Here is an 18,604-nt window from a genome sequence, read left to right as displayed (position 1 = left end):
CTAGGCCTGAAGTAATAAGCAGTCTTGCACCTGGTCCTGTGGATTGGTCCCTATTTGAAGGGAATCAAATGGAGTGTGTTCATTTGCATTAAGTGGGTCTACATTTATACTCTGAAACTCAGTCCCAGTAGCTAATCCAGCCAATGAGTTAGGAATTTCGGTAGGCATTAATGAATCCCCATTGAATGGGCTTTGCCTTCCAATGCTAGATGGAGTTCCGGGGCTGGAGGAGTGATACTTGGCTAATTTGGAGCCAAAGCATGGTAACTGTAGGATGCTAGATGGTCTTTGTTGTTGCCTTTCACCCTCATTTCCTAGCACTTCGCTTTGGATGTCTTCTGGCTTGGGGCCTTCATCAGGTGTCCCGATAACAAGCTGCTCAGGAGTAAGGTCAACAGGCCTTTCATTGAGCTGGTTGCCCTCAAATATTTCTTCCAAAATATTGTTTCCTTCTCCTTCAGGGTCATTTTTGAGACAAGGTGTGTTCTTTAATTGAAGGGAACTGGCTTCAGAAAATGGCATAATTCCCCTTTGGTCCAGTTGATTCTTTATAGAACACGGCATGTTCCTCCTCAGAGTGGACACATCGTCTCTAAAAGGACTTGGATTTTGACTTTCTACAGGCTGTCTTTTCTCTGAGCTGTTTGTTTGGGTAGGTAGGATGCTTGTTGGGGAGACAGTATGTCTTGCATGCTTTGCATGACTATCTTTTGTAGACAGAGGGCTGGTTTCTTGGTTCTCCCCTGGCACCAGACCAAAGGATGGAGTGTAGTCTTGTAGAGCAAGTGGATTGTCTTTGTGTCCAGTGGAGCCACCAGCACAGCAAGGGCTTCTCTGCCTAAGGTGAAATAAATGTGCTTCTTTTTGACCTAGTGTGTAACTTGGAGGCAGTAAATCCTGGAAAGCCAAATGTTCCCTGTCTGGTGAATTTAATCTAGTAATCTGCATGCCGTAATTCAAGTTCTCACCTTCATGCCACATTGGATTTCTCTGAAGCCCAGCTGGGGAGATGGGATAAGGCTGGTTCTCCTTCTGGTGTGGTGGACTAGCAGGGGCTTTGTGTAAGTTTCTTGGCTGATCCCAGAAATTTCTGTCAAAATATGGTCTTCTTTCTCTCTGCCCTTGGGCTTCTATCCTGCGGTCCCAGGAGTTCCAAGAAGGAAACAGAGTGCCTTCTTCTTGTCCAACAGCTCTATTAGCATAATAGCCCCTGTCCTCCACAGGTGGTAGGACAGTGGGAACTGCATTATATGATGGAAAACTCTCATCTGGGTTCCAGGGGTAATATTCACCATAAGGAAAATCCTCCCTGGGTTTTGCTGGATTATCTAAAGAATAGGGAAGGTACTCCTTTGGTTGATTGGAGGTATATTGCTCACCTTTGTAATGCCTAACTGTGGTGCCTTCTTTAAAGCTCGACTCCTCCACACCCCATTTACTTTGTCCCGGAAAAAGTTCATCTCCAGTTGGATCAATTGGGTCCTCTTCATTATAAGGGACTGTTTCTTTTGGGTCTGGAGTATTCATGGGGTACAGCGGATCTTCTGGTAGCCCCATAGTATTGGGAGAATCGTCTCTCTCATCCCATTTACCACTTCTAATGTATGGTGAGCTTTCCCTAGGATCATAAGGATTGTAGTCAGAGTAGTGCACATCTACCCTAGAGCCATGGGGAGGATGAGGCAAGTGTTCTGCCTGCCTGCCTGGATCTTCCTTAAAAGGTGGGGAGATTTCTTGGTGGTTCCAAGTATTTCTTCCACCAGGATATTGTTCTCTTGCAGGGGGAGGGATTTCCTCAGGGTATGCAGGCTGATATGTACTGTGCTTTAATTCTGGCTGATTAGTTTCTGATTCATATGGGATCCTTCTTGGTTCTAAAATAATCCCTCTGGGCAAATTCTGGGTTTGGGTTTGTCCATCAGAATTTGGGGCTCTTCTGGAATCTCCTCTTGGGTAATAAGAATTTTCACGTTGATCAATAGAATTAAAATTTGGGACTAGCGCATTACCCTCAGGGTGAGGCAGTTTATAGTTTGATTTATTAACTCCATAGTCTTGAGAGTTTCTCCAGGAGCCAGTTGGATCCCTTGTAGGAATGACTATTCTTTCTTTTTCACCTAATGGCTTCTCTCTTGGATTTTGAATTTTTTCGTTGCGGCCAACAGTAGTACTATGTTTGGGACGCAAAGGGGCACCGTTGGTTCCCACAGGGGGTTTACTTGGCCCCTGAGGCTTCCTTCTGAAGTTTGTTGGATTTCCTGCAAGATTGGGAGAACTGCCTCTCGCAGTGGAAGCATAAGCTTTGCGATAGGTTGGATTTCCTGGACGAACTGCTTGTTTGCTTTCCAAAGCGTAGGAATTCCACCGAGGACCTCTTTGGACTTGATTTCGGTAAAAAGGCCAATTCTGTCTGTGCCCCGTGGCGGTACCAGGGGGACGCCATTGTCTTCCCCCAGGAAAACTTTGAACGTTAGGATTTGGGTAATTTTCGCGAATATTCGGCTGATTTGGTCTCCATGGGATTTGACTTCTTGGTGCCCCCTGGCCTGAAACATTAACTGCTGGGGGTGGGACGACCCCGTTTTGAGTTGTAGGGTTGCCCACAGTGTTCGGCCCCTGGCCACTGTTGCCTGTTGGGCTGGTGTCATTTCCACCCGGATGCCCGCCGGGATTGGCCGCATTTGCTTGGGTAGAATTAGTCTCAGGAACTGTTGAATTTGACGAGGGTTCGGTAGGTGGACTCTCAGTTTTAGGAGGGTCTTCTTCTTTGGGTTTTTCAAAATCTTGTTCAAACATCTCTTCTGAGTAATATGGAGGACGACCCCCAAATCCCTGGTATCCAAAATATCCAAAGTAAGGATTCTGTAGGGAAGAAGATGGACATTGTTAATTACTCTTTGTTTCCCACCGTGGTGTTGCTTGGAATTTTTTAATGTGATAGGGAATCTTATCAGCCACATGCTTCTTTTAACTCTAATGACTTAAGCTTTCTTTCTTGAAATTTAACTTCTCCTTTGGATTCCATGACCCCACTCCCTTCTGGTTTTCTCTTCTGGCACTTGCACTTTCTGACCAGTACTTCTCAGCTTTCTCTTCCTAGGCCTGGATTCTGAACCTAATTGGTTTTGTAAATGTTTCCATTCTCTATCCTTCTCATTCTTCTGTTCTCATTTTACACCTCTGCTGTGCCACAAACGCTACCATGACTTTTGACAACATGGTGCTAGACGGTGGTAACGGTGCATCTCTCTGCAACATGCACTGGGCTCTTCTCTTAGTGTGATGTAGTGAAAACGTCATGGGGGTCAGAAGACTTGGGTTCTGGGAAAAGTTTATCCACTCAGCAGGTGATATTAATTAGTAATTTATTTTCTCCGGGATTTAATAATATTTGCACAATGAGGCAGTTAGATGATTACTTAATTCCCTTGTGGGGATAGCAGTCTAAGATTCTCTTCCTTTCCTGTTTACTAGTGGCTGCATCACTGTCTAGGGTCCAGCATCTCCCCGGAGCATAGGTTATTAGGTTAGCTTTCTTTGAGAGAGGGGGAGAGAGAGGGAGAGAAAGAGAGAGGGAGAGAAAGAGACAGGGAGGGAAAGAAGGAGGATTTCAGTACACATAGAGGAGAAATGATGTATCACATTTATTTTATTTTGGGTTACTGGCTTGGTTTGCTTCACTTTTTCCTTCTTATATCATGGACACTTGAGCTATAGTTTCATGTGTCAAATTTTAACTTTCTTTTTAGGTAGGGATGAAAAAAGCAGAGACTAAAAGGTTGTAATTCCTAATGGGGAATGTAACTTTACTTATACTTACTCCCCCTTCTTCATTGCTGACAGGCGGACGTCCAAAACCTGGTGGTACCCTCTGAAAGGTGAAAAACACAGTGAACATAAGAGAGAAAACCACTTTCTATGCTGCTATTTGCTTGTTACAGGGGTCTTAAAATAGTTTATATCAGTGATTGGGTGTCAGCACCATTAGCTTTTAGCATCTGAGTCATTAGCTTTCACAATTCACTATTAATAACTATAATTATAACCCATCAGTGAATACTGGTGACTACAAAGGCTTCAGAAGGATGGTAGGTCATCCCACTCAAAATATCATCTCCTTGCAGTCACTGGCCCCATCACCCCGACACATACACACACAGAGTGTTGAGTACCATCAGGGTCCAAACATCCATGTTAGAACATGTAATAATGGAGAGTAAATAATGCTGGTATTTTAAGAATGTCTACTTCTCACTTAGGGTGACAAATTGACAATCTTTCCTGGATTATTACTATAATATTTTTATTTGATCAAGGTTTGTTTTTCTAATCAAATTTGAAGGCTGAGCTTCTACTCAGAGGAGGGTTTAGAAAAACAGTTCAACTGCTATTGACCTTGAAGAATTCTGTGTAGATGAGATTAATAGCTACTTCAGCATGAGAATCATGCTCATCTTATTTTTAAACATGTACCTGGTACTGCCACAGCTTCCTTAGTTCAGTATGGCCAGTGAAAGGGAGTGGCTCTTTAATAAAAAAAACAAACTAACAAACTCTTATTGAAATGAATTGTTCCTTGTTAATAAGAAGCCTTCTTGGTAATAAGAGTCATAGACAAGAAAAACTGGTGCTGTAGCTGAATGAAGTCATGACATATTTTTTCTTCTTCTTCTTTTTGTTAATTTAACAGTAACTGGCCTTTACTATTTCTTTAGTTCAAATACTTTATTTTGCAATTCATATTTTAATAGCTATGATGCGATTTCAATATTATATTTTAATGACTTTAAACATCAAAGGATCCTTGTAAATATTATTTTGTATGATTTTTTAAATAATGAAATATCTGTGGCTAGAAACAATGATGGAAAGATGTTTGTCTAATTATCTCATGATTTTCAAACTTCATTTTGTTCCAATTTCCCCATTATATTAAATAGTAAGGATAATCTTTGTGTTTTCTAACCTCTTGTGGAAGCAGGGAATGGTAATGAAGTAGCACACCTATAAAATTAATTCATTAACTAAGTTATTAGTGATTGTTTGGTGATTTAAGCTGTGTTCTTGTCACCAAAAATAAAAAAATTCACTTAAAAATTCTTTTTTTCCCTACATGATTACTGATGTGATGATTTTGTTCCAGATTCTCTACTGATTGGCACATAACAGTCCATTTAGCAATACAAACTCATATTAATTTGATATATAACAAACTAATATTATTTTTTTACTTCTAACATAAAGGAAAAAACTCACATGTGGAATTTGCCACGGTGGCTGTTGATAGGGAAAGATCCCATTGCCGAATGGTGGGAATGGCTAGAGAGAAAGAATCAGAGTGATGTGGAAGTGAGAAGAAGAAATGAAAAATAAAACAAACCTAGTACATACAATTATTTGAAACTTGGGAGTGTCTATGTCTTACCTTAAATTGGGATTTTTAATTTTAGGGCAGAGATGATGACAACAATTAGTATTAGCATTATTGAACACATGTTCTAGGTTTCGTGCTGAGCACTTTATAATGGAAAGCTTATTTAATCCTCACATAACCAAAGAAAATATGTGCTACCATTATTCCCATTTTGTTTAAGATTTGAGGTTCAGAGAACTTAGTTACTTGCCCCAAATTGCATAGCTGGTAAACAATTAAAGCCAGGGTTTCAATCCAGGGGAGTCTTTACTTTCAATTCTGTATTCTCTATATTTATAATAGAGTCTAATAATAAATGCTGATTGACTAAAAGACAGTATTTGGGAAGCTCCACACCAGATGAAATCTTGAGAAACCACTTACGCATTTTCTTACTCTAAGTCAGGACCATCCTAAAGTACTGGAAGCAGTGCAACCTTTTGGGGCAACATTTAAGATCACCAAAGTGTAGATCTTGGAAGGGACTTGGAGAGCATTTCGTTTACCCATGGAGAACCTGGATTCTAGAAAGGCGAAGTGACTTGCTCGAGCTCATGCAAACAATAGGGGCTGGGGATAGAATTCGAATCTCTGTTCCCTGAGTCTTCCATTAGTGTTCATGTTACCTCTGTATTTTAAAAGGAACTTCTTTAAAGCAAGAGTTTTGGGGTAATTTTTAATCAAACAAGGACCAAAACTGACTCACTAGGCAGTCTTGGATAGGTGATGACAGCATCACCTTGGAAGAAAACTAATGTCACAACTAATGCTTCTAATTTGTACATAGTAGTACCTAGGCTGAGCAGTACTGAAGCCAGTGTGTTGTGTGGGAGTAGCAAGGCTATGCCATCACTTTGAGGCCATAGGATTTGGTTTGGAATTTTGCTGGGCAAGTCTCACCTGAGGTGGCTGGGCTTCCTCTTGAGGTGGAGTTGGGGCAGGTGGTGGCTGCTTTAAGGGCCGCTTTGGTGGTGGTTTCTTTGGTTGAGGTTGGTTGGGTTTCTGGGTCTCTGGGACTTGATCAGTCTTGCTCTGGTGTTTGGGTGCTGAAGGAGATGAAGGTTTCCGTGGGCGCCCTGTTTTGGGTGGTGGCTGGGGCCACATGGGCATCTGGTACTGTGGGAAGAGCTGAGGAATTTGTGCACCGTATCCATACAAGGGGCCCAGCTGTCCTAGCTGCAAGGGTAGCACATAACAGTAAGGTCACCTGAGGGCTGAGATTCTGGCTCTCCCTACTCTCTTGTGTTCACCTCTAACCTCAGCCAGGGATCTTAAAAATCCTATGGAACTTAACAAGGGAAGCATCAAGGTCTTTAGCTAGCATTCTTTTAAATGTTATCTTACAGAAATGAATTTCATTCACTATTGTAGAAAACCAACCAACCAAACAAAGCAAAAGGCCGAAGTGGGGGGGTGGGACTTTAGTGTAAGAATGAAGCCCTGACAGGTAAGAAGTGTATAAATCAGTTTATAGGGAGTTGATGTCTAATTCAAACCCCCTGTGGCTTCTTAGAGGCTGGAGAAGGAGGAGGAAAAGCAAAAAGAAGATAAAGAAAGTGAGGATGTTAAAAAAACAAATGAAAGGAGAGAGAGAGAATATAGAAATTCTGCTGTGCAAACACCCTTAATGGTGCCCGTGCTTCTTGATTACAGGTGAATTCCATTTTCATTATCAGAATCTCCACAACTACGAAGTTGACAGGGAAGCAAAAGTAGTTATAATCTGAAAATTCTAATGTATGAATTGACCTCTTACAACATCAATTCCCATTCAAAAGTTCCTTTACTTAACACCTGTGTCTCTCCCAGTCTTCAGTAATTAATCTCTTGCTGTCTATTGGATGATGTACACACAACACAGTGAAAATGCCACCTGGGCTGAAGGAAGGTAAAATTTCAAATCTTGCATTAAGATGCAGTATTTTATGACAATTAAGTTGGTGAACATTTCAAATTATAGCCAAAGGCACTTAAACCAAGAATGAGAGTTTAAAAGAGTTAGTCCAATCAGTAGCTGAAGATGAGAAAATTAACAATGATAATAATTTTACGTGAGAGGTTTTAAAAAAGAATGATGAATAAAAAGAAAATTGATGAAGTCCTTGATTTTCCCCCAAAATGGTTTTTATCATTATATCACAAGTCAAAAGTGACATATGATATTGCTGTAGTAAGAACACACAGTGGTTTCATCTTAATTTATTTAAATAAAAAAAGAACTTATTTCATAATTTTGGTGTTATCTTTCAAGATAATCCATACTCTGAGTATTTACTATGCTATTTTCATGTTCTCATTGTTCATGAATAGTCTTGTGTGATTTTTTCCCAAAGCCCATTTCTCATGGATTTAAAGAATACTTGTAATTAATAAATGAGTTTTAATTACTCAAAACAACAATAGTAATGAATAAGAAGAAAATTTGAGCCCTGGCTGGTGTGGCTCAGTGAACTGAGCATGGCTGGCAATCAAGGGGTCGCTGGTTCAATTCCCAGTCAGGGCACTTGCCTGGGTTGCAGGCCAGGTTCCCAGTTGGGGGCACATAAGAGGCAATGACACATTGATGTTTCTCTTCCTCTCTTTATCCTTCCCTCCCCCTCTCTCTAAAAATAAATAAATAAAATATAAAAAAAGAAGAAAATTTGATGTAAGGGGATAGATGAAATTATTTCTCCCCCTTGAAACTCTTATAATAGTTATATTGTAATTAAAATGTATAGATAGCTATTGATGTCTTAATTAGCTAAGATAAACCCTATAATGTAATTATGGGTATATAAACAAGAAATCATCAGAAATAATATAAATCATTAGAAATAATCACTTACATGTGGAGAGTTCATGAAGTTGAAGTGACCATACCGCATCATCTGTAACCAAAGGAATCCATCAGTGGAAATATTTTCATTCAATAAATCCACAAATCATTATAAATAAGTTGAATTTATGATTTTAAGCTATAAGAGCCGTAATATCTTTTAGTGGTTATTAATAAATTTAAGGTAAATATGCAATAAAACTTCTATGGGATTTTAATTTTTTACTCAGAATTTTATTTTGAGAAGAATCAATATAGAATAATAGAGAATAAAAATCTTGTTTATTTTGAAGTTGTTGAATATTCTACTGTACTTTTTTGGAGTTCAGGATTTGAGAGTGTGATAATTCTATAAAAGGATGATCCTCCCTTTTGATGTGTAATGAATTTGGCTAATGATCCTGGATATGAGTCATGTAAAAGTTATTTATATGCTTAAGTGTCTACCTTCTAACAGCCAAATGCTACAAATTTCTACATTTGCTAGCTTGAAAACTCAGCAAAAAAGCTATCTATATGTAACACAAATTCCCATTTACCTTGAAAAGGAATATTGAAACACATAGGTAGGATGATGCTAGGGAAATTATTAATTTGCCTTCATTTGAGAGTTTAAGTCTTTCAATCTCACTTCCTCTATCTCTTTCATAAGAAATTTTATATATCAGAAAGTTTCTCAATATTCTGCTCTTTAAATGGACTCTCAGAACAGGGCTCTGGGGAACTTTTCCCCAGAGACTAAACACACATACCTCCTCACTTTTACTGCTAAATCCAGGCATTCGGGGCATTTGCATCTGGAAATGAAAGAATATCAATGACAAATTCAGAGTATCAGTTGAAATAAGCCCAATAATTTCCTCTAAGATATGTAACAAGGACACAAAAAAAGTCCTAAATTTTTAAAAATACTCACTGGCATAGCAATAGAATTACCAAGCACACCTAGAAAGACCAGAAGAATCTTCATTTTTCCACTTGGTACCTGAAATTAAAAAGTGAATTTTAGTTTTGAACTATGAAATAATTATGCTGGGGGTACTCTGCACTTATTTAGGCACCAGCCCACCTGTCTGTCAAGGGGAATGCAGAAATAGACCGTGATAGGGGCCTCTGCTGCCATTCTTATTTTACATTAAGAAACTATTGGGTAGTTGTTACCTGGAGCCGTTCTAAACTGCCAAAAGGGTCAAAGTAAAAAGAAGAGATGAGAGAGAGAGAGAGAGAGAGAGAGAGAGAGAGAGAGAGAGAGAGGGAGACAGAGCGAGTGAGAGGGAGCAAGAGAGAGAGTATATTGGTGCTTGAGAAGATGAAAGATGGTTCATAGCACTGGAATGTGGAAATTAAAAATTAGGAGTTTACCTGAAAAATATGAATATTGCTGGTTTTGAATTTCTAGTTGCTCGCTTGGTTAGGAAAGGCATAGTAATGTCTGACTATATTAATTATTCAGAATAATCTCAGTTTCAGTGAGGGCACACTCCAACATCAGTACTTTGAACTCCTACCTAAGAAGCTATAGACAACATCCAGTTATATAGAGGCTAACTAAATAAGCCAGAATCCTATCCTTTCCTTTTTTCCTCTATTGTTGTTTATTATAATTTTATCTTTTTAAAAATCACTTCTGCTCAAGAGCTAGTCAGACAAATAGAAAAACATAAGCAAAACAAAAATTTCATTTCTTTGTTAGATACTTTGATTAAACATATAGAGGGAGATATTGAAACTGTAGACATATATGTAGCTCAGAGATTATTTTCATGGATTTCATTTATCCTACTTTAGTTAATTATTCAAGCCTTGTATAATTAGAGCTTGTATTTACATATTCAAACAAGATTTGTTCTGAAGCATTTCTTTGGATAATTTTTTAAAGAAAACTGTAATATTTGCATATATGATAGAGGAAAATAAACATTCTAATCAGAATGATTTATTTTCATGGTATATCAGATACAACACAATTCCCTGTATAGTGACCAGCATATAGACGCCAGTAGTTTTTCATTCCTTTTGTTCCTGCTGCTTCTTTCTAGGCATTAAATGCATCTGGTAGTGATTTGAACCAATGTTCACCTTGCTGCTTCTTTCCTGGCAATATAATTAAAGGATACTTCAGCATTTTCCTAAAATTTAGGTATAATAAATTACCTTTTATATATCAGAGAAACTGAGAGAGTGTAATTAAACAAAGGAAGCAGTAACATGTAAATCCCTTGTTTCCTAATTAAAGATTTTCAGGATTATAATATTGTAGAGAATTAAAAATAACTGAAGCTGATGTGTTTAGTATAGCCTACAATAATTCAAGGAAGCTAATAAAGAGAATAGTGATGAATGCTTTTTACCCTAAATCTACTTTCTAAGATTATGGCCTAAGATTTTGGAGAACTTGTGGATGTTTAATTTCTCTGTTGCTTAGTCATCCATCTCTATGGTAGCTGTCACTTAGATTCTTGATAATGTTTCACACTTATGTAGGATGATGTGGTCTTTTATTTTGCAAATATAAAATGCTACTCATTCTATCTTTTGTAAAATTAATATATTATGTTGGATGCCTTTTAAGATTCCTTCCAGTTCTAAAAGTTCATGATTAGATGAAAATTTGTGATTAGTTATTTTTTTGAACAGAAAATAACACTCATAATGATCACTACAAAATATGATGGCTGTGTAAGTTCCTACTTTTTCTATCCCAGCTGTCAACTCAGATGCTCTTTGTTTCTTCTGACATATTGAAATAGTGTTTTATTCCATCCAGTGTACTTCTGACAATATTTAGTTTGGTATGAAACCTGTGTGTATTAGGAAAAATAAGTGAAAATACTCACCAAGTTATCTAGCTTAGGAAAAGAGGCACCATGTCTGCACTGAAGCAGCACCATTTTTCACCAAAATTTTCATAAGCCTTCAAGAAAGAGATGATTTGGCATGAGAAAAGGCTCATATAGGAATGAAACAAACAAAATGAATTGCAAAGCTTCAGTTCTATGGCAGCACATAAAAAGTTAATTTTACTCAATCATACTTTTATTAGAGGGTCTTCAAAATCAAGCTTAATCTGTTTTTTTAAGGGTAGAGAAGAAACTAAATCAGAGAGAAAATGACTTGGGCACTGTATTATGAGATAACTTACAGTGCAATGTTGATAAAACTTGGCTGCTCTGTTGGAAAATGTACAACATCACAGTGTTAAATGAGATGTAAGTAGGTTGGAAGAAAACTCGTAAGAAAAAAAATACAGCAAAGAAACTAAGGAGTTTCAAGTTTTATCAGAAATCAGTCTGCAAACCATGCTTATACAACTAATATCAAAGAATGCAATAAAGAAGTCAATCAACCACCTATGAATTAAGTTTACTTTTGGCTTTACGTTATTTACGTTATTTGGCTTTACATTATTTATGTTGATAATCTCCAATACTCACCCAATGCCAGTTAGAAGCTCCAATATTTAAAAAATAACTTTTACTTGAACTTAGCCTGTCTTTGAAGTATATTCTTAATGGTCTACAGTGGAAATGACTACAAATTGCTGAAGCCAGAGAAATTTCAAGAAGTAAGACACATTTATTTCTGAATAATATAACAAATTCTTCATAAAGATACCATGTTCGGTACCAAAAAGGCTCCTCCTTGTTGAAAGAGCTTGGGAGAGCAAGGTCACATTTAAGCACCGTTGCTGACCTGCACAACCAATCAGCTTTGAGAAAAATGGTTTTGCCCTCACAAGAGTTTAAGGTGAAAAAACACATCCAATGTAAAATTTATAATGTGTTATTATAGACACTGTCAAATCAAGTCTCTTATTATATATAATAACAGTCTAGGAAAATGAGCTTGCAGCAAGATTTAGAAGATGCGTTCCTTGATGGATCTGGGCTTTTCTGGCATAGTAACTCTGTTTATACAAAGACATTTAAGGAACAAAGGTGAATGTTTACTATGTGCTATTGTCATATATCATTGAACATCATAAAAAGGCAGGCCAATATATGTATTTAATTTAATGTGTAATTAATATATTTAATATATATAATTAAAATTAACTGGAATGTCATGTCCATGGACAGGCTTGATTTGGTTCATATTACACAAGGCTGTCAGGACATAGTGTTCTTTCTGAAGTCAGCTGTGGTTCAGTCCCTGGGGACTCAGAGTTTGAGAGGAGATGGGCAAAATCACAAACGAACTCTCAGGTATTTATGACAACACAACTTCTTACAAATATGAGTTGAGAAATTCACCGAAGGGGTTATATACTATGGGGTTTTTTCTGAAACCTGACTTACCATAATAAAGATTTCACTTCTCAATAAATTGGACAGTTATACTTTTCATTGACAAGAACAAGCTTTGCTATCTTTGCTGAACTTGAATTCTCCTGTCCTCTTATGGCTCCATAAGAGAAAACATTTGTAGCGGTGAGTTTGCTTTTTTTAATGTTTACATTTAAAAATGAAAAATGTAAATTTGATGATGAAAGCTGGTTCCTATTTTGTATGCCTGTGCATATCAGTTCATCCAGGGGTTGCACAGGCCGCTGTTTTTCCAAGTCACGAGAGGGGTCATGTCCTGTCTCTGGAGCCAGATGACATTGCACCTCTTAGCCCCACTCAGATCCCTGTATGGATCAGCACAAATTAAAATTGCTCCAGAATATTTGACTTTAAATTAAACTTTAAATATTTTTTAAGCCTATAGGTATCAAAGATGTGCAAAGGTACATCTAAGCCTGGCTGTCTTTGTCTGATTTTTGTAGAAGCTGGGTAGAAATGATAATATTATAGGTACTGTGTATACAGTGAGATGAATTTGCAAGTGGTAGGACACCTAGGGTGCAGTGTATTCATGGAGGTGAAATAGGAATTGTCTTCTGTGATGACGCCAACCTCTGCCTGCGCCCTCCATGTAGGCGCTCAAGTTTTGCTTTCAGCCTTAGCCGGATAGGTTACTGGAAAATGCCACTAAACCTCACAATTGATCATCTTCTCTATTTATCCTGTTCCTGCTGCCACAAGAGTGGTCAGTGGTTGTGAAACAATCCATGTTTTAAAAATCCAGCCAAGCTATTGAACGGGTGAACTTTCAGTAGTGGTGGCTTGGATTGAGAAAACAATTGAGTCTCTTTTTGCTTTAAGAACTCTGAAGAGGTGTTTAACTAGATACAGTATTTGGAAACCAGTCCTTTGCAGCCTTTCTCCATCTGCTTCAGTCATCTCTACTTATTTTATAATTTTCCCCCTTCCTGCTGGCAAATGTGTTTATGATTTGGCTTTTTAAAATGTTTAAGTGTGTCTGTGTGTTTGTTGCTTGTTTGCCTCCCCTCCCCATCTTCTTGTCCATAAAACAAGTCTTCCTCAACAGGATCTGTAAACCCATGAAACTGTATATAAGTATTTGTGTGTGTACACAAATGCACTTTTATTATTCCCTGAAAGAGAACTCATATCCTCCAGAGGTCTGTGACCTTCCCACTTTTCTTTTCCTCCAATTGTTAAGATCCTCTCATTGCCTTAGAGCAATGATTTTCAACTGGTGTGCCACAAAAAATTTTAAAACATGTACTACCTGACTATTTAGTCAGGGGCACTGACCTCTTTTTCCCTTAGACTGTCAAATAGAACAAATGACAACAGCTGACACAACAATATCCATCCGGTGTAAATGAACCAAAATTATACCTATTTTTTGTCAGATTGGCAAATTTATATATATTTTTGGTGTGCTGCAGGATTTTAGTAATTAGTTTATGTGTGTCATGAGATGAAGAAGGTTGAAAATTGCTGCCCTAGAGTTTAAGCTGCTGGGAGCAGCAGAGTCCTCTGATTATTTTTTACTTTAGGTATGGTGGAAAGAGGCCAGGCTTTGACGTTGCCAAACCTGAGTTTAAACCTTCCGCAAATTATCCGACTATTCAATTTCCTCTTCAGTAAATTAGGGAGTAGTAAGTTTATTCTAAGAAGCAAATGTAATAATGTATGGAAGATGCCTGGTACCTGGTAGGCACTGAGTGATGATTAGTGACTAGCTGATGAATACATGCGTTACTTGCATGGTCTCACCTTTGACCTTACAATGATTTACTAAGGACTTCAGAGTAATAAAGGCAGTCTGAAGGTCCATGGATTATTTTTAGTAGAATACGTCAACACTGTAGAATTTTTGAACTTGAGACAGTTGGGGTAAAGTTGTGTGTCAGGAATTCATTATTGGTGACCAAATAGTGTCTAAGAATCTACAACCTTGACCTCTCTGGAACCATTCATATAGCACATCCGCAGGCTCTAAATTTGAGAAAATCTTCTGACCCAGGAGAAGGGGAGTGCTGTTTCATCTCTCACATACTAAATGATTAATAACATTTTACTCCACACACGTTTCTTGAATGGCCTCTCTTGAAAAACCCCAGCTTAGGCGTCCACCCATGCTGTATGAGACATTAGGTTAGGAAGTTTTCTGAGTCAGAGCTTAGAACTGGGTTTCAACTCTGGCTTCATATAATGACTTACATGTTTTCAAATCTTGATCGTGTGAATTAATCTCTTTATGTCTAAGTTTCCTCATTTGTAGAGTGGATGATAATAATAATATTTCCTTTATTGGTTTGTTGAGAATTTAATGAAATAATGTTTAGCATATTGTGCAAATTAATGTTGTAAATAAATAGATATATAAATGTTACCCATTAATGATTATGATTAGAGATTGTTTAATTGTTTCTTTAACACTGACCAGGGACATACTTCCTAAACAAGTTTTGAGGAAAGTTTCACCTCATTGTGCTTATTCATCAAAACAAAACAAGAAAAACAGAAAAGAAACAAAAAACCTCCCAACAAGCAATCAAACATGTCTTACACATAATTAGAAAAGAGAAAAAAACTGCATAAGTCTGGATATCAGACTTATCCAGTTTCAGTCCAGCTTTTGTCTACAAATGTGTATGTTGCCCTGTGGTGTTGGCGTGTTACAGCTGGTGGATGGCAATTTCTGTGGACCACCCTCAAAGGTAGTGTTTATTTCTTGCAGCTCTGAGTAATCACTCTCATATATGTACTCAAGACGGGCTTTAAAATGATTTAGAATTTAAGAAGAGTGTCTTCTTCTCCATCTTCTCTCTTCACCCTGAGAAGAAAATGTAACCCAGTGGTTAAGCACATGGGCCTTGAGCTTTGCAATACCGAGTAATGTATACACTGTGCTTTAGAAAGTGCTTCATGTGGGTTAGATGTTCTTACACTTCTTATACGTCATATAATCTGGTTGTGATGTCATCCTATCCGTCTGTATTGACCGTTTACTACATGGATGCTGCTCTAGGCACTTTTTATGGTTTAGCACTCGAGTATTCCTCACAACAAGCCTATGAGATAGGTTCTATTATTATCCACATTTTACTATAAGACACAAACATTTAAGTACTCTGTTCAGGATTTCACAGCCAATAAGTGGCTAAAGCAGGTAGTCTGCCTCCAGAATCCCTGTTCTTTCCTCTACTCCATGCTGCCTTGGCCTGGATTGAAATAATGAGGTTAACACACAGCTTCCCTGGCTTTTCCCTTCATAACACTGGTTGCCATCGCCCCTGTTTGGCTGTCTTCATTTTAATGGTGGAGAAAAAAGTCACAGGGAGTCAGAATATTTAGTTTCTAGTTCTTGTTCAATCACTCACCAACTCTGAGACTTTGGGAATGTCATTAGACCTCATTTTGCTTGCTCTTTCTTAACAAGAACCTGTCTATATGTTTTCCAAAGCACATGAAATTTATTGTCTTTCACCTGCAGAGCAGAATACTAGTAGTCTGGACTTTCGGTCTAAGAGAACCTTAAAATATGTGCAGTTCTGATGAAATGCCTGGTTGAGAGAAGTGGTTTTAGGGAAAACACTATTCACCCAGTCTCCTGGAAACTCTGAGATCTGTCTGCGGATTAAATTATACTATTGGTACCCCATATGTTTAGATTAATTTAGCTCCTTTAAAAAGCATCTTCATAAAGTCACATTTACTAACGCTCCCAAATAAGTGATATACAGGAAATCTGCTCTAATTAAGTGCCCAGTATGTTCCAGACCCGGTGCAGGTGAGAGGTGTTACAATGGTGAACACCATGAATGGAGTCTATGCATTCATAGAGACACTTATGCAACAGACATTGGAAAGCAGATGCCATACTGTGTGATAAGAAATAAGATTGGACAAGTTCAGAGTGCGGAGGAGGGAATTTACAGAAGGAATCCCAGAGGAAGCGAGATACCAGCTATAACCTGACGTCTGGGTTGAAGGTAGCCAAAAGAACATAGCAAAGTATTGAAGGCGGAACACAATATTGGTGAAGTCTGGCGGAAGGGTCAGCAAGGCTCATCTGAATGCCTCTCAAGGTCTGGAATGGCTGGAAAAGATTCCAGGGCTGAGAGTGGTGAGAGAACAGGCGAGAAGAGATGAGCAGGGAGAGCCCAACGGACTCTCAAGCCTAGTGAAGGACTTTTCCATGAAGTAAAGTTGAAAACAGCACTGCATCACATCATTCATATCATATAAAATGCTACGCAGGAAACTTCTTCTAGAATTTTATTTCAGGCAAGACCTTGCTGTCTTTGACATGTATTAATTTATTTTTCTGGAGTCACACTGCTAGTGGGGGAATCCAGACTAGTGCCTTTGTATTCTACATCTTGTTTAAAGAATATTGATTACTTTTCTCAACAATTACTGTTATGATTTATTTCCCTCTTCACCATATAAGAAGCATATAATGCTCTGTGTTTTTCTGTCACTCTGGTTACTAGGAAACTCAGAGCTAAATTTGATGCTTTATGGTAGATTCATGTTATATGAGGCTTAAGCTAGTATAATTTAAGGAACTTTCTTTAAAAAAGCAAAATTTAGGAAAGAACGTAAATACTTGTTTAGATAAGAGAAGACTGCAACAAATGTCAGATTTTAAAAAGGTGACAAATAGTGCAAGCATCACAAAATCTGGAGAAACAATATATTTACTAACTGTCCAGCCTTTATCGCAGCATCTGTATGTTTCAAGCCCTGTCTCTCCTCCACTACCCACATGCTTTTAGTATCAGCAGCCAAGGACACACTCATATCACAATATGATTTCTGGTCTTGTATCTTTGGGGTCACCTGTGGAATGAGTACGCATTGAGAGCTAGGCATGGGAAGTAGGAATATTCCTAACAGCCACTCTTGCATGAGAATGGCTAGCATTATTTTCACCATATACAGAAATTGACAGTGGATCACATAATATATTGCAGGAAACACAAAGAAATCTCTCTCCCTTACAATTTCCTCAAAATGCCCATGGCTATTCCAACACCATTTGAACTAGGACAAGTCGGATGGAGGGACTTATGAGAATGGGAAGAGACAGCATTCTTAGACAATTGCAGGAAAATTTTACAAAACCTCATGGCCACATGAACATACCACTTGGGCCCCTCCGAAGGTATGGAAGGGGCCCAGGCCTCATGAGTTTCACTGTGACTATTTCTGACTCCACATCGAACCTGTCTGTGAACTTCCTTTCTGCTGTGCCTACCTTCTAAATTTATTAACTATATTAACTATTTCTTGCTGTGAACTCTCTAAAAATACTTCTTGAAAAGAGACAGCTATAAAAATTTAATAATGTAGTGACAATAAATCTTGTCATTATTGTTTTCTTATAGTAATAGCACCTTGAAATGTGTAACAGTAATAACATCATTTATTCTGTGCTGGGCACGGTACACTTATTTAAGTGCTTTAGATAATTTATCTTATTTAACATTTACAAAACACCTATAAGGTAGGTGCTATGATCTCCCCCCACCAACATTTTACCATTGGAATAAAAACGGAATCTTAGTTAAGTTAAATAACTTGCTGAAGGCTAAGAAGTAGAATGGGGATTTGGAACTAGGTCTGCCTGTGGATAACCGTTTCATTCTAGTGTAGCCGTGTGCAGTCTGCATGTTCTTACCAGTGCTGTGAGAACAAGATTTTGTAAAGGGCTTCCTGTAAAAATGACGTGCGATGTGAACTGTAAGGAAATTGTTTTGTGCAACTTCAATTACAAATACTGACATGGATTATAATTTTTGAAGTTCAATTGCATATAAAGTTAAAAAAAACCTCTTACTCTTGAAAACAAGGCGCTCTCTCTTGGTGCTGGGAGTGTAGTGTATGCTGGGCAAGATGAATCAACTTTAAATAAACAGTTAGAGCAGACGAGATAATTGAGTAAGTTGAAGCTTGTGGAGTCTATCACATCATTTCTTACCAGACATCATCTAATCACTTTTTTCAGAAATGTTAACATCTACATGGACACAAATGCATTGAATGACACACATATTTGCTTCAAGC

The 18,604-nt window shown here is 38.0% G+C and overlaps 1 protein-coding gene across 1 annotated transcript; it reads right to left on the bottom strand.

Moving 5' to 3' along the window:
- On the bottom strand, positions 1-11,122 carry ENAM (enamelin). Its single transcript, XM_028508273.1, has 8 exons — positions 11,069-11,122; positions 9,148-9,216; positions 8,984-9,028; positions 8,242-8,283; positions 6,314-6,589; positions 5,257-5,319; positions 3,821-3,871; positions 1-2,862 (listed from the first exon to the last, which is right to left on the bottom strand). Exons 1-8 carry the CDS (start codon positions 11,120-11,122, stop codon positions 1-3), a joined length of 3,462 nt encoding a protein of 1,153 aa, XP_028364074.1.
- Between the last annotated feature and the right edge of the window lie 7,482 nt (positions 11,123-18,604).

This window comes from Phyllostomus discolor, chromosome 1, assembly GCF_004126475.2.
Source record: "Phyllostomus discolor isolate MPI-MPIP mPhyDis1 chromosome 1, mPhyDis1.pri.v3, whole genome shotgun sequence".
NCBI classification, from domain to species: Eukaryota; Metazoa; Chordata; class Mammalia; order Chiroptera; family Phyllostomidae; genus Phyllostomus; species Phyllostomus discolor.
The sequence above is the reverse complement of the archived record's forward strand: the minus strand, read 5'-3'. Positions and strand labels throughout refer to the sequence as shown.